The sequence below is a fragment of the Acartia tonsa genome, chromosome 1 (assembly GCF_053477335.1).
Source record: "Acartia tonsa isolate MP-2025a chromosome 1, ASM5347733v1, whole genome shotgun sequence".
Classification (NCBI taxonomy): domain Eukaryota; kingdom Metazoa; phylum Arthropoda; class Copepoda; order Calanoida; family Acartiidae; genus Acartia; species Acartia tonsa.
Window position 1 is genome coordinate 10,089,348 of NC_137260.1, and position 16,565 is coordinate 10,105,912.

Consider the following 16,565-nt stretch of genomic DNA (forward strand, 5'->3'; position numbering starts at 1 on the left):
ATACCTTTTTGGAAATGGCAGGAAGATTCATAGTCTAAAATGAGTTTTAAGTTCCATATGTGTCTCTGACGTCGAGAAACGAGAAATTTTCACGAGTTTACACGATTTTTGACGTTTTTGACATCTCTAAATCTGCCACGTTTCACTTTGCCGGAGTACTAAAGCCAAGCCATTTTAGATAAAGAGCTGTATTCTTTTAGTGTCTTACTTATGTATCTAACAGTATCCCCAGCAAGTTGCATAACTCTAGCTCATCTACAGATGGGCTGAGGTCCGATTTAGTGGGCCCTAGTTGAGAATCCAGATTATACCACCGGCGCACTTCGAATCTGCCTTGTTGAACATAAGCGCGGCCAGCTCGAAGTACGAGCCATCTTCGCCCAAAAATTTTTTTGTGATAAAAGGTCATTACCTAAGCTTTTTATAGTTGGGTCAAACGTCCTGATTGGTCAATTAGTTTTGACGCTATGGCCGTTTTAAAAAAGTCCCTAGATATGTGGCGCACCCTGTATATATATATATTTATTATTTATCTATCTATCTACAAATATATTTGTCTATCTATCTTGTACATATCTATTATCTATCTACATATATATTTATCTATCTATCTACCTGTGATTTAACAACTCCTTGTAGTTTGACTGGCTTAGATTCTCTGACAATAGTCTCCATTTTCCTTTCTTGGCGTCGGTGACGTTCTAAAAGATGGAAAAATTAAATATGGATACAGCTCAAGGCCCATCGGAATTAATAAATCATTCCCTATTCAAATGTGTTCTAAACTGTATTATATTTTTTTGTTATAAGGTTACGTCCTTAGCAACTAAAGACTCTGTTTTCAAAGAAGGAGATTGGGGGCAGAAAAATATCTAAGACCATCCAAAGATCTTCCAAATGTGATAGACTCTTCGGGGCTACCCTGTACAATCTAACATAACCTAACCTGACCTAAATAAAAAACGAACTCATGAAATGTTAATAAAAAAAATAATCCCCCGAAACATCACTATTAGAATTAAAATAATTTTTACGATTTTCTTGAATGTTTCTTTCCATTTTAATCATCAACTTTTCAAGATTGAAAAAGCAAATCAAAATTAAGTTTTTAAAACTTTGATTAAAAGTTGAATTAATTCTATTCATTTAAGGAAATTTTTGTTGATTTTAAATTTAAAGTTCCCATTTTATAAAAATAAGAAATTAATCAATTAAAACACAGAAATAATTGCTAGTCAAAATAGAATATTTTAATCACCACTTGACATATTTTGAAATTCTGATGTTTTAATAAATATTTTTAAAACTGTTGGTTTGTCGTTGTATTTTTGATGCATATTTTAGATTAGGTTAGGTAAGGGTTTAAAAAGCCCAACAAGAATAATACCTAGTCTGAAAAGGGACAAAATTGAAAATACATATAGGTGGAGGGCAGTTTTGATGGTCTAAGGGTAAAGGGTAAATCACTAAAATACTCAAGGACTTTCAGACAAAGGTTTTGAAAGGTTTTGTAATTGAAGGTCCAATTCCTTACCAATTGGGTCCTCTGTAGAGAAATCAAGGTTTTTGTTGATAATTTCTTGGGTTAGGTCCATATCAACCCTCTTGGGCTGGAAGAGTTCACGGTGGTGGGGCTTGCAGTAGATTACACCTGGAAGAGATCGAGTTGTTAGAGAAGGCGTTAAAAAATCCAATATTAACATTATTGAAACTAGCATCTTTAGGCCTCCAGGGACAGTTGTTGTCAGTGGGGGGGGGGGGGGAGACGGTCCTTTCCTATTCATTTTTAGATATTAGATTAGAAGTTAGTGGGATCCTTTGGTACAGACAGGCAGACAACATTTTGTTACGTATTTTACAATTACACCTAACCAAAAAAATTACACCTCAATATGGTTATCGAATGTTATGTCAAAGTCAAACTAACAATAAGTGTAAGATTCTTGCTATTTTATATAATTTTTAAATATTTGTAAAACTTTTACATTTTTTAATATGGCTTATGGTTCTAAGAAGATAAGATTAAATAAAAAAACATTAAAGCTTCAATACGGTGAGTTTAGTTAACGGCATTAAAGGTTATTAAAACAATTTGTTTTAATCGTATATTGTAAGCACTATCGTTTCCTACCGTATATAACATATTTGTAAACATAGTTACATAACCAAATGCATATTTCCAGCCATCAAGAATATAAGTTTACCATAAGTAAGTAGTTTATTGGAAGGTTATACTGCCAAAAATATCCAGCAAACTTAACACAATTCATATAGATTGTCAACTCTAACCCTCTTAAAACTATTGAAATAGTATGTTAATCTTGCCAAGACCTACATATAAAATTTTTACAATCTTAAAAATAAATAATTGTTATACCTTGATGTGAAGCGTAGGTGTCCAAATTCAGAATCTTCTGACAATTCTTGCATCTATTTAAAATAGACAAATTGATAGAGATAATTTATTCATAAACTATTGTAGGGGGGGGGGGGGGGGGGGTTGCCAACCCCACTTTTAATTTTAGTTTTAAAAGGGGGGTGAATTCAGGGGACTAGTTTTTTTGATTTACCTGGGGAGGATAATTATACCCTCCCCAGAAATAGTTATCCAGGACCTAAGAGAAGCTACTATAAGATTAAAGAACCCAAGAATGTTGAATAACACCTTAATAAGCTTATTATAAAATATAATTATAACATTATAATTTAAACAAAAGCTTGATTATCAACTGGTTAAATTAACTTCTTGGAATTATTCGTCTCAATAACTTTGATGCTCTTAGATTTTTCAAAAAGTTTTCATTAAATCTATAAATATTACGGAAATTATATCATTTTTTTCCATGCTGCATGAACGTTTTGGGATATTTTTCGATCATATTAAAGCTTTTAAATAAGTATTTTTTTTTCGATTTTTAGGAAATGTTACCTAAAGCAATTTTTGTGCCACCATGATTTTTCTGCAACCAATCTCTCAACCAAGTAAGGCTCTTTTCCACATATCTTAAAATATTAAAATTTCATAAATTTAGAATTTAAATAAATAAAAAATAAGAGGGAAAACCCGGTAACATTGAAAGCTGTCTAAGAAAAATTGTACTTAGAAAAAGGAGGACAACATCCATAAAAGCAAACTCCCTTAAAGATGAAGGACAAACGAACAATAACTCTTGTAGAACGTCGATTTGTAAGTCTAAACAAAATTGAACATAAAATTGTTGCAAAATTGCGAAAATACAGGATACTGTATAACATACTTTCATTTTTAAGATCTAATTATAGAGATGCTTCGCTTATGTACCTTGTTGTCCCATGAATCATCGTTCTAAAAATCAGATAAACAGGAAAATTATATCATACAAAAAGTTATAAAAAAAAGTTTTAAAATGAGCATGTTTTAAATGGACGGACGGACTTTCTAGTAACAAATATAGATTTGATACGCTTTCTAAATAGTACTAACTGTTATAGGATTCATCTAGCAAAGTTTGAAATCGATAGGACAATTCTAACGAGTATAAACGGAAGAAGAGAAAATGTAGGTTATCTGATGAAAAGAAAATGACAGGAACATGATAAGGTAAACAAAGGATAGAAGGGTTAAATGCCACAACATTTTTGTTGTGTTTCCTGTCTCTTAATTCAAAATAAATTCTTTAAATTTGCTAATTAATCATTTTTATAGTTGTAAGTTATAGAAATAGACCTTAACTCTTACATAACTTTGCAAAACCCGCGACTGTGGCTCGCGATATTAGAATAGGGGGGATGCCTTGGCTCATTGACAGTTGCAACTAATTACCCTGCACAATTAGGACTTCGCAGACAAAGGTAGTGCAGTCAAAAAGTTGGTTGTCTTTTGGGTGTTACTTAGCCTAATAACCACCAGTGGGTGTTAGAGTATTGCATCCCATTACAAGCCGATGATGCCCTTGGGTTCTCTAGATGATCACTTGAAATCAAAGAAGAATCCAGCCCAAATTAGTTTATAGGTAACATAACTCTGAGGTCGAAATTGTTTTTGATATTTTGTTTAAATTATTTTTTTGTCTTCACATTACAAAGGCAGGGGGATATAACCCCTTGACCATTTCAATTGAGGGACTACCCTCCCTCCCTGCATTGTTAAATTGATGTACATTTCTATAGACAAAATTCAGTAAATTAAAGTCATTGGTGGAAATGTTTGCACAACTCAATCGATATTTCACCAAATAAACCAAAGTTTTAAAGTCAACTATGGGGACCAGTGTAAAATCTTGTACAATGTCCTCTCCTTCCCTGATAATTCCTGAGGTGGATTCTTAAAAAAAATTTGCCCCACTAATCGCTTAGTGGGGCAAAATTGTTTTCGTGAAAAATCCTCCAAAATCACATAAAAAATCTTCAAAAATTAAATAAAATCTTATGTTAATAACCCTTCTATGATTTTGTTTAATTTTTGTAGATTTTTTATGTGATTTTGGTGGATTTTTCACGATAACAATTTTGCCTCACTAAGCAATTAGTGGGGCAATTTTTTTTAAGAATCCAACTCTGTTCATAATCCAGCAGAATAGCGGAAAACCTTTCATATTCTCTGAGCTTAGAATTAATAATCTTAATAATTATAATAATCTTATTTCATAACTCAAACTCAGAAGTTATGGTTTCATACAATAGAAACATGGAGAGGTTTAAAGATACAAAATTAACCGTAAAATATTAAGATCTTAACCATTTTTGTAAATAAAAAAAGTGCATTATTAAATGGTATAATATTTATTTATCGCATCGTATTATAGACAGCTCTTTTCGTGGATATTAAAATCACGAATTATAAGATTAGAACCTGTTTTGTTTACCCCAAGGAGCCAAAGGGTCTATCCAACAAAACTGGTATTAATTTTATGGTTTTCATTTTAATATTCGTGGAAAATTATCTGTAATTCGATGTTATACATGTGGCTCAGAACCTGTTCTTATCCACCGGATATTAATCGGTTTCGAAGCCATATTGTAAAAAACAATAAAATCCTGTTTACAAAAGTATATTTTATAATAAAACATTTTCAAAGAAGCTTTATCCTATGCATGAAGTTTAGTGAATTAGTGGAAATATACTATTTCAAATAGATTAGTTGACATCAAACTACAAGAAGAACCCTATGAATAAGAGCAGAGAAAACCAGGATGCTGCGCAAAATGGTTCAAAAAAAATGACGTCATACTATAAAGTTGTCCAATGAGAGGCCAGTATACATTGTAATTGACCAATGGTAAAATATATACTCGCCTCTCATTGGTTATTTTATCATATGACGTCATTTTTTTGTACCATTTTGCGCAGCATCAAAACCAGGATTCTAAAAAAGGCATAATCTCTTTCTCTATATTTTTAAAACTATCTTATTTTTTCGATACAATTTATTTAATTTTCCATTTAACATATGATCATAGAGTTAAAAAAATTATAGAGTAGATTTTCTACTAATAATTTGCACAGATAATATAATTAATTTGCACGTCTTCTTGAAGTGGTATTTAGAAGAAATATTTAATTTGATTTAAAATTATAAAATCCTAAATTAATGAAAATGAAAATCAAAAACTTATATAAATAACAAGGATGGCAACATCTAGGAAAGTGAAGCTTTGAAATAGTGAGCAAACGAACATTAAATTAATTATATAGAATAAATAGAATATAAATAATAAGTTTAAACAAAATTATAAGTTAATTTGTTGCAAATACAGAATATTGTTTACGGACATACTTACATTTTTAAGGACTTGATGAACCTCGTAAAAGTGTCGAACTATGACGTCAGAAAAACAATTAACCAATGAGAAGCCAGTATTCACTGTAATTGACCAATGGTAAAATATATAGCGGTCTCTCATTGGTTAATTGTTAATTTTTTCTGACGTAATAGTTCGACACTTTTACTGGGTTCGACTTGATTATAACATTGTACTTTGTTGTGCTAGGAATAATTATGAATAATAATATGAATACATAGAATAATTATATAACATAAAAAGCAAAATGTCTTAAATGGACGTACGGACATCATGCAAAGTATGAAATCGATAGAACAATTCTAACATGTCTAAGTTAACTAAAAGAGCTAACCGTTCCATATATACGGACGGACGGAAGGGCCGACCCTAAATAAAGAAAAGCTTTGTTTTTAAAAAATCTATAGCAACCATAAAAGCTTTTGAACCTGCATTGGAAAGCTTATAAGTTTTAGATTTTTAATTAATAAATGTTTTTCATTTGCTAATTAAAACTTTTGAACTTATTTAATTTTTTTCCAGTATATATTCGAAATCGATTAATATCCGATGGATTAAAACCGGTTCTCTCTCAGATAAATCACATATAGCATCGAATTACAGACAAATTTCCACGAATATTAAAATAAAAATCTCAAAACTGGCTATAATCTTTATTTCTTATTTTAATATCCGTGGAAAGCTGTCTATAATAAGATGCGATAAATAACTATCTTACCTTACATATCTTGTTAATTTCAATGGGTTTGGGTTTTGGTAGTTCTTTTCCATTTGCACTCAACTAAAAATTAATTATACAGTTAAATTTATGTATTCTATATGTTTTTATTCACAAAACAAAAACAATTAATTCCAAAGGAAGCAATTTGCACAAGCAAAATATTCAGTTAAATATTAGGAGAATGGAGTAGCTGGACAATGGTTGAATCAGCCTTGTGAAGTCATAAAAATGAGGGATTATCCCTATCTTTTTTAGGGGTTTTCTTTCACACTTCTCCTCTCATCTACCTCATTTTTATGACGTCTCATGGCTGATTTTTGAGGCACTTTGTCCAGCAAACATGGAAGAGTAAAAGAAATATTGGCAACCAATGAATATAACAGACCAAAAGTCAGGCACATAAACTTGCAGAGTAACTTTGTTACCTATAACTATTTTTTTTATTTTTCAATAAATGAAATAAATTCTTTTTCTCGTATTCATTCGAATCCGGTGGATAGGAACCGGTTCTTATCCGTACGAAAAAAAACTATGTCTAGCATCGTATTATATTCAGCTTTCTACGAATATAAAAATGTACAATCATAAGATTAAAACCATTTTTTTAGCCGGTGCCTTTGGCACCTCGGGGCTAAAAAAAAACTAGTTTTAATCTTATAATTGTACATTCTATATCCGCGGAAAGCCGTTTATAATACGATGCGAGAAATAACTATTAAATGTCTTTGATATTTTTAAATCATTCAAAAAGTTAACATTTTACCTTCTTTGGTCTGCCTCTGTCCCTGTCCTTGTCTCTTTCCGCCCTCTCAAACTTTTTGGCGATTTTTGATGGATCTTTACTTCTCACGTGGATTTTCTTGGTTTTATGATCATCGTTAGACCGACTCTCTCCGCCGTCCTCTAATCGCCGGAATTTTTCCTAAAAACAGATTTAATTAGTAAGCTTCTTGTATAAAGTAGTAAAGTTTTTTTTGTATGGTAAGATCTCCTTAACCAAAGAAACGATTGAGTACTTACATTTTGGCAAAATAACTTTCGACTAAAATTCACAAAATAAAGGGTGTAGGGGTGTGGACACATAGGGGGGTGTATCTACCCCCCCCCCCCCCCCTATGTGCATGATAAAATTGTTTGGTTACATACTCTTGACATGTTTCTACACTCCCCTGATATAACACTTCTATGTAGGGGTCGACCACCCCCCCCCCCCACTTCTGAACGCCTCTGAATTACATTATTAAATCACAATCAAAAGCTTTGCTAATATCAAAGTCGCATTTAATATTAAAATAGTGGATATTGTGACAGAGGAAAAGTTGTCCTCAATTTAGGTTGCTAACATGGGCATCATTTATTGGTCATCCAGTAATAGGGGAGACGATGGGGGGGGGGTAGTTTTTTTATGCCAGCTACAAGATTCACTTTATTAGAGTTCATGATATTCTGGTGTAATATTCAAATAATAATAAATCTATTTTTAAAATTGTGATTTTTTTTCAAATGAAGAATTCTATTTATATATATATATCTATTTATATCTTAATATTAAGACATTTTTATTATTTGATGTGACTAATTAGATTATTAAGAAATAATCATACTTTTTATTTATAGAAATAATGTATAATAAAAAAAATTAGATAATTTATATTTTTTTAATGAACTATTATGAATGATTGATTATTCATTATTAAGTAAAAATATCTGACAGAACTCAAAATTAAATTTTAAAAAATAAAATTAAAACAAGGATGACAACATCCAAAAGTAGCGAAGCTCAAAATTTATTGATAGACATCAGGAAAAAATAATCTTTTGAGTATGATAAAAAGACATAAATGAAATAAATCACGAAACCTTTTAAAAATGTATAATATCTTTTAAAGCATTAAGCTAATAATAAAAACGTAAAATCTAGGAATTGATCCAGCACCCCAACAAATAGCAAGTCCTTATCAAACTTGGTGAAAATATGTATAATGTTGACTTAATTAATCCCTAAAAATTCCAGCTGTTTATCTTGAACAGGAGTCGAAAAAATCAGGAAAACTTGAAAATCTAGGAATCGATCTAGCACCCCAATCAATGTACAAATCTTAATAAAACTTAGTAAAAACATGTAGGATGCAAATTTACTTAAATCCTGAAAATTTCAGTTGTCTTACTTGAAAAGGAGTCGAGAAAATTACGAATACAAAAAAATCTAGGAATCGATCTAGCACCCCAATTAACAAACAAATGGACTAAACAATATATAGATTAGATGCGCATATGTCATGGGAATGTTCACTAAAAATTTCAGCTGTCTATCTTTAATAGGAGCCGAGAAAATCACGTTTCCCCCACTCTGTCTCAGACAGACGGACAGACGGACGGACGGATGGACAGACGGACAAACAGACGGACGGACGGACATTTCGAATTATAGAGTAGCTTCGCTACTAAAAATGCGATGTATTAGAGTAAACGGGAACTATTATTTAAATCCTAAATAATATGATTTTTAGCTAGTAGCATAAGATTTCGATAACAACTGTTACTGAACCTATTGAGTTCTCCATTCTATGGAAGCTTCACAAAGGTCCCTGGATAGATTAGGCTTGGGATGGCATCAGGCTATTTTTCTGCTATCCCAATCACTTCGAATACAGAGCTACTAGATGCTAGGGGCGCAGTATATCATAAAGTAAAAAAAGAATTGTTATTTTAAAATATATCTTGTTTTTTTTAAGCAACATTAAAAATATGTTACATTTTATCCCCTAGTGGCTAGCTAGCCTAAACGGTCAGTTTAAAAGTCCCTTTGCCCTACAGTAGCAGTAATCCTATACATGCACTGTAAAAAATATTATAATTTGTTTTTAATAAATATAGTGTCTCAAAAATTAGCCATGTGACGTCATATAAATGAGGGAAATGAGAGGAGAAGTGGGAAAGAAAACCCCTAAAAAAGAGGTTATCATGCACATTTTCGTTCCTGATGCTTATTTTATTATTAGTCCTGTAGCTATTCCAGAGTCTTTTTAAGAATTGAAATTAAGCTGTCCCCTGAATTTCGGTTCTACAACAAGGGACAGACTTAATTGCACTTCCATTTCCAATTAATGCTTGTTATTCATGTAATAAAAATCTGTATTATTGAGCATTAATGTAACTGTCCACTTTCCATCTGAATTATTTATACCTCAGTTTTTTGTATGCTTCTTATAAATAAACATTACAGTGTCCCGTCCTAGAAAAATTTTGTTAAAATTTTGGCCCCCCTTATGGAGGGCAAAAATTCATTGCATCAGAATGGCTTCGTGGTGCTCCCAGGAAAGGCCTTGATGAGGAGAATCAGGACACTTTGTTCGTTTCAAAATATCTCATTCCTAGCCTTAGAAATTACTAAAAAACCACCATTTTTTAGAGTTTATTGAGAATTGAGAATTGGTAAATTTCAAAGTGCTTGTTCCGTCGCAATTTTTGCATTACAGAAAAAAAATATTTTCCATGTGTTATTTTTTTTGCACAAATCAATCATATTTTGGCTGGGGGCCAAAATTTTAACAAAATTTTTCTAGGACGGGACATTCTAATAAACATACTTTCCAAAAGTTAGACTCATTTATCCATTAGTAACGCTGCTCTACAACATGGCAAGTCCATGTCACAATGAACTTGAACTAGCACCATCCAGCAGTGCTTGATTTAAGGACTGGAAGAAAAAAAACATAAATATTCCATTTGAATATATTTGTTCTTTACAGTGTCAGTTCATATTTGCTTCAAATATTTTTTAATATTTAAATGCAGTTAATGAAATCTGTTTTTTAAATGTTTTTTCATCCATTTAAAAAAAAGTCTCAGTTATGAGAATTTTAGGTTGTACCAGGTAATAATTAATAAACAAGAGTAAGGTATCATAGAATTTTTTTGTGTGGGTCACCTGAGCCCTTTATCATCAAAATATACATGTGCTGTGCACGCACCCCCTGTTGCCCCATATTGTTCACATATGCACGCACCCCCTGTTGCCCCATATTGTTCACATATGCACGCAACCACTGTTGCCCCATATTGTTCACATATGCACGCACCCCCTGTTGCCCCATATTGTTCACATAAGCACGCAACCACTGTTGCCCCATATTATTCACATATGCACGCACCCCCTGTTGCCCCATATTGTTCACATATGCAAGCACCCCATGTTGCCCCATATTGTTCACATATGCACGCACCCTCTGTTGCCCCATATTGTTCACATATGCACGCACCCCCTGTTGCCCCATATTGTTCACATATGCACGCACTCCCTGTTGCCCCATATTGTACACATATGCACGCACCCCCTGTTGCCCCATATTGTTCACATATTGTTGAAAAACATTTGCACAAGTAAAATGTCAATGGGGGGAATAAATTTCATCATCACAATAGTGGAGACTATAGGGAAGCCTTTTAAGGGTCAGTTTAAGTAGATATTAAAGGAGGGAGGCTTCAGAGAAAGTTTATGTTTCTTTAAAACTGCCAACTAATGTAAGGAAAGAAGTCTGTTTCTCTGTTACTTAAGATTCATAAAATCTAAGGATTATTTTCAACTGGATTTTTTTTTACTATTCTAAAAAGAAAATGAAGAAATAGTAATATAGCATACTAGTGGCTGCGCTTCAATCATCTAGGAGCTATGTATTTGAAGGAGTAAGGAAAGCAGAAAAATAGCCTAAAACCAAACTTAGATGAAAAAAATTAAATAGCCGAAAACCATCTAGGGACCTATGAGAAGCTTCCATTAAATGGAGAACTCAATCGGTTCAGTAGTTATTGAAATCTAAACCTACAGACATAAAAAAAAACTTTCTGCTATAAATAATACTAGCCTTTAAATTGCCCCTAGAGGTAATTTAAAAAAAAAATAAGTACTGATGGAGGAGCTGCCACCACTAATTTCAAATAATATATATTAGATAATATTAATAGATATATTCCCTAAAGAGTAAAAGAATCCAATCGGTTCAGCGGTTCAACGGACGGACGGACAGACATCATTCTACTTTGTATTATAAAAGATAAGCAAGCTTTTTTGGCTTTTTTATGGAAACTCTACGTATGTCCAAAAATTAAGAAGCCGGGGAAAAATTAGGGAAAGTGTTTGGATGTAGAAAAATAATATATTCGGGTAAAAAACTGCATTATATTAGACATTATACAAATGATGCATATATACAGGATTAAGTAGGAAAGATTTTTAGTAGTTTTTTTTTCCAGTATGGCTTCAAAACCGATTATTAACCGGTGTATTAGAACCGGTTCCCTGTCATACTGTGAAAAATCATGTATATCATCGTGTTACAGACAGTTTTCCACGAATATTAAAATTAATACTAGTTTTTTTAACTCCGAGTTGCAGAAGACCCGGGCAAACAAATCTTATAAATTATCATTTCAATATTCGTCTCTATAATACGATGCAGTAATTGACTATTAGGATTAAATAACTTTGAAATGAAAAACTTATAATTATCTGAATTATCCTAAATTCAGTTTCATTTTGAAACTTATGCCCTATAATTTATTCTTATCTTATCTATAGCCATTAATATGAAATACTAAATTAACACGGAGATGTATAAATTAACTTAAGTTAACTCTATCTATTAATAGGCAATCCTAAATTAACATTGAAGAGTGTAAATTGACTTGATGAATCAAGCTGAGGAATGGACCAACCAATAAACAATAATGTCTAAAGCTAATCAACCACGAGACAAAATAATTTGACAGAAACTTAAAAGTTTAAGATATAATCGTTAGTCCAAGCTGAATTTTTCTGGAAGGGCATCTATTAAGAGTTATTTGTGATGGAAGAGGGGGGAAGTCGCAACAGACATAAACATACAATGATTTGTGTGTCAATGCGCTTGTGTGTGAATGTGCGCGTGTGTGTTTGTGTGTGTATGTGTGTGTGCGCGTGTGTGCGTCTGTGTATGCATGTGTTATGAACATCTACATGTGAGGCTAGATAGTTCTACAAATAATGGAAAGAAAGGCTTTTATGAATTTCTAATCAGCTCGTCAGTACTACATTTGAGATTGCTAACATTGCGAGAGTTTTACCTTTTTCAATAACAAATTAGTACTACCTAATTTGTTAAGTATCGCTTTTGTGGATGCCATCCTTGTAGAGTACCAGTTAGACATTCAACCCTTTGATACCATAACCTTTGTCTAAATGTCCTAGTGTTTTAAAAAGATTTTTCCAGCAAAAGTCTTTTGAGCTATGATTACTCTCATTTTACTATTAAAAGAAATAGTTTTTATCATTTTTTAAGATATTTGAATTTTGTAGGACAACTCTATCGAGGCTGGAATTTCCCTGCGCAACTCAACTTAGTGCTTGTGTCATTCTGACAGGGATATGGAATGGGGTAATAAAAAGTAAAATTTAAAGTAAACTTCTTTGCCTTTTTTTTCTTTTTAGATATCACTTATCCTTGATTATTTACTCTTGGGAGGGTTAATGATAACGGCGAGCCAGACATTTCAAGTAGCAGGGATCTAAAGGGATAAGACAATAACCGATAAATTTATGTGCGCCCCTATTATGGATACAAAGATAACCCTTTCTAAGATTATTGGTTGAAACATTTGAACACTCAACCAACAAAAAGTCCCCAAAGTTGTTAAGCCAACGAAGAAGAAAACGTTATTATAAAACTTTGGAGACTAATCCATTGTCTTCTTTCTCTCACTGTTTCCTCACAAGTAGGCACTATTTTACTATACAACATTTGTCTTGGAGTCTCAGCTGTAAATTCTATTGAGTTAAGCCTATTCTAGGACAGTGCATACCGTCTATGTTGTGCACCAGAAATAGTAGCTGAAGGATGAATTTTAAAGTCTTTAGTTGTGACGCAATTTGAGCCTTGATTTTATTCTAGATGATAGGCTGTTTTTGCGGCACTATTGCGTAATTAAATTTTCCAAAAATTGTTTTTGAGAATATAATTTCTGATCTTTGGTTTTATAGAACATACTAGATTTTCATTCAAAAGTTAAATTTTTAAATTCCTTAGAAATTCATTTTTCAAAGCAAATTACTAAATGAGGAAATGATTCTTTTTTTGTGATGCTTTGAGATCTTTAACAGCATTTTCTATGCATTTTAAATTTAATTAAGATTTTTGAAAGTTGAAATAAGAAACATAAGAGAAATTTATTATTAAAACACATTTAAAAATCCATTCTGGAATTTAAAAAATAAAATATAAAAGATGTTTTAATTCTTATTTTTTATTAGATCTTATTTACAGTTTGCAATATTATAGGTTTAAACTTTCAATTTTAGTTTGAGTGATCTTTAAATATATACCATGAACCTGTTTAAAAAGCCTGCAAAATTTTTCCATAAAATAACCACCATTACTTTACAACCTTCAAACGGTTGGTTTAATAAAAAAAACGAATTTGTAGTTAAGCTTTTTAATTATATCTTATTTTAAATCTCCTTTATAGTAAAGTTTCTTTTTAAGTGAAATAAAGTTTTTGTTTATCTATTTTGGAAGAGTTTATGACTAAAATATACAAATGTATGTTCTATATTAAACTCCAGGAAGGGAGGGGACATTAGGCTGTTTATTACTCTTTTTAGTCCCCAAAGTTGTATATGAACGTTTATTTATTCGTTGGCATAACAATTCGTAATTGTTGATTTATTACGTCGAGTGTTCAATCATTTCAACCACTAATTGTAATCTAAAGAAGGGGTAATTTTGTGTATCATCATTGGGTATGTACATCAATTTATTTTCCATTTTCTTATTCCTTTGGATCCCAGATTTACCTCTGTTTAGTGGCTTAGTTTATAAACACTTGTCAATCAATGGAAAATAAATATAATAACCAGACATTAATTTAGTTCAGATGTCAAGAAATTTAAATTTATTGATTTCATTTATTTATCTTAAATTGAAAGATTTTTAAAACGGCATCAAATTAAAATAGTAGTGTTATATTCATTGAGGGAGTGGACAAAGTTTTTCAAATGCCGCCTCTCATTCGTTGCATAAAAAAAGAAAACTTTTTGTTTTTTTTTATTGGCACAAACAGCCAATAACTTTGATCTAAAAATAGGGTAATTTTGTTTATCATAATTTGGATGTAAATCAAGCAAATGTCTTATTTCTTAAGATCCCTGATAGTATTACAAACTTTTTCTTTAATTTTAACTTACATAGATGATGCAATAAAGAAAAAAGAATAAATTTTCCTAGATTTTTTATATTGGTAATTAAGTCTCTTATAGAGCTTCAAAAGGTTGAATTTAAGCTTCATTTAACACATGAAACGTATATACCAACCTCATAAATTACTTTTATCTATAAAATGAGAATATTTAATATTTAGAACATCAAAGGATCTAAGACAATGTCCGATAAATTGATATACAATGACATCCCCAATAATGATACACAAAATTACCCCTTCTTTAGATTAAAATTAGTGGTTGAACGTTTGAACACTCAACTAAATGAGCCAACCAATCAAAATTCAGTCTTTAAAGTTGTTTTGCTTACAAATGAGAAAACGTTATTATACAGCTTTGGGGACTAGTGTAATATACAGCCCAAGGTCCCCTCTATCTCTGTAGAATATGCATGTCTTAAAACACACACATACATACATTCAACAACATATCTGTGCAGTTTAAAATGTGGACGCTCATTAGAAAGTCAAGAAGCCGGGGTAGGGGGGATATTAAACCGGGGGGAGAGGGGGATGGGCACGCTTAAAAATAGAGAATTACGAGTTATTCAAAACAGCACAATTTTTTAATAACAACACTAAACTAATTCAACAATTGCAAATCTTTTCAAAATAATAATAATCTAAACACAAGGGCATTAATCAAGAGAGAGATAATAAGATAGTTGGATAGTGATAGCAAAATATCACAGAGAATTTTACTTTATAGAAGGACAGACAAACAAAATGCAAAGAATTGTAGTTTTGCTTTTAAATATTTTTTTAATAAAAATTCTTGGTCAAAAGTTTAAAATGTACAATTTTGTTGTTTTCCCATTATGGCTTAGAAACCGATTATTATCCGTTGGATTAGAACCGGATCACAGCCTACTGAAAAATCAAGAACAGCATTGAATTAGATCGGGGCAAAAAAAAAACAAGTTTAATCTTAAATTTTCATTTAAATATCCGCGGAAAGTTGTCTGTAATACGATGTAATAAATAACTATTAAGATTTTTACAATCTTTCTTTTTTGTATAAACATCTGGTTAATAAGCATAGAGAAAGGTTAGGAAAGTTGGGGGGAAAAGGAATTTAGGAAATTTTAAAAAGTCAAATCAAGCACTTTTTGCACTGTAGGTGAATAATTCATGTAATATAGACACTGCAATTTATAATGAAACAATCATATTTTTATAAAAAGTTAAGATATTTTTTTCTATATATACTTTTTACAAGCTGAACTTTAATGTTTTATTATTCGGCTATGAAAATGTGGACCAAAATAAACTTTTTAAACAACGCATTTCAAAAGTTATGTTAGGTTAAAAATAGGTTTTAAAAGTCCTACAAAAGGGATTTGAATTTTCAAAGATCCCCGCAAGGGCCAGAAATAAGTTTTATAAAAAAAATTAAATCTATTTAATTTGGAGGGATAGTAACTAAGGATTTAAAGGGATAAGACAATGGCCGATAAATTGAAGTACTTCCCCAATGATGACACACAAAATTACCCCTCCTCTAGATTACAATTTTTGGTTGAAACTTTTGAACACTCAACTTAATAAACCACTCAATCAAAATTCAGTAAAAGTCCTTAAAGTTGTTAAGCCAAAAAAAAGAAAACGTTTTTTCAAAAGTTTGGGGACTAGCCATTTTCCCGTTTCTCTTTGAATAATAACACTGATTCAATCCGATTAAAATCACGAGATACATTACCTTCTTCCTGGATAATAGTGAATCATAGTAAATATTTTGTTTTATAAGAAATAATTTCCCTACTAATACCTAATGACACATTTTATGGGTAAAAACATTTACAAAATGTTTTTG

General features: G+C 31.4%; 1 protein-coding gene across 5 annotated transcripts in view; it reads right to left on the reverse strand.

Annotated features, from left to right (window-relative positions):
* The window catches only part of LOC145312795 (uncharacterized), a 72,931-nt gene that overhangs the window by 40,363 nt on the left and 16,003 nt on the right, over positions 1 to 16,565 (reverse strand). For all 5 annotated transcript variants that reach the window (XM_080152055.1, XM_080152041.1, XM_080152047.1 and 2 more), the window contains 6 exons: positions 7,266 to 7,424; positions 6,500 to 6,562; positions 2,930 to 3,003; positions 2,378 to 2,430; positions 1,535 to 1,651; positions 616 to 701 (listed from right to left, as the gene is read on the reverse strand). In XM_080152055.1, coding sequence (XP_080008181.1) covers positions 616 to 701; positions 1,535 to 1,651; positions 2,378 to 2,430; positions 2,930 to 3,003; positions 6,500 to 6,562; positions 7,266 to 7,424 — 552 coding nt within the window. The remainder of the gene's footprint in view (positions 1 to 615; positions 702 to 1,534; positions 1,652 to 2,377; positions 2,431 to 2,929; positions 3,004 to 6,499; positions 6,563 to 7,265; positions 7,425 to 16,565) is intronic.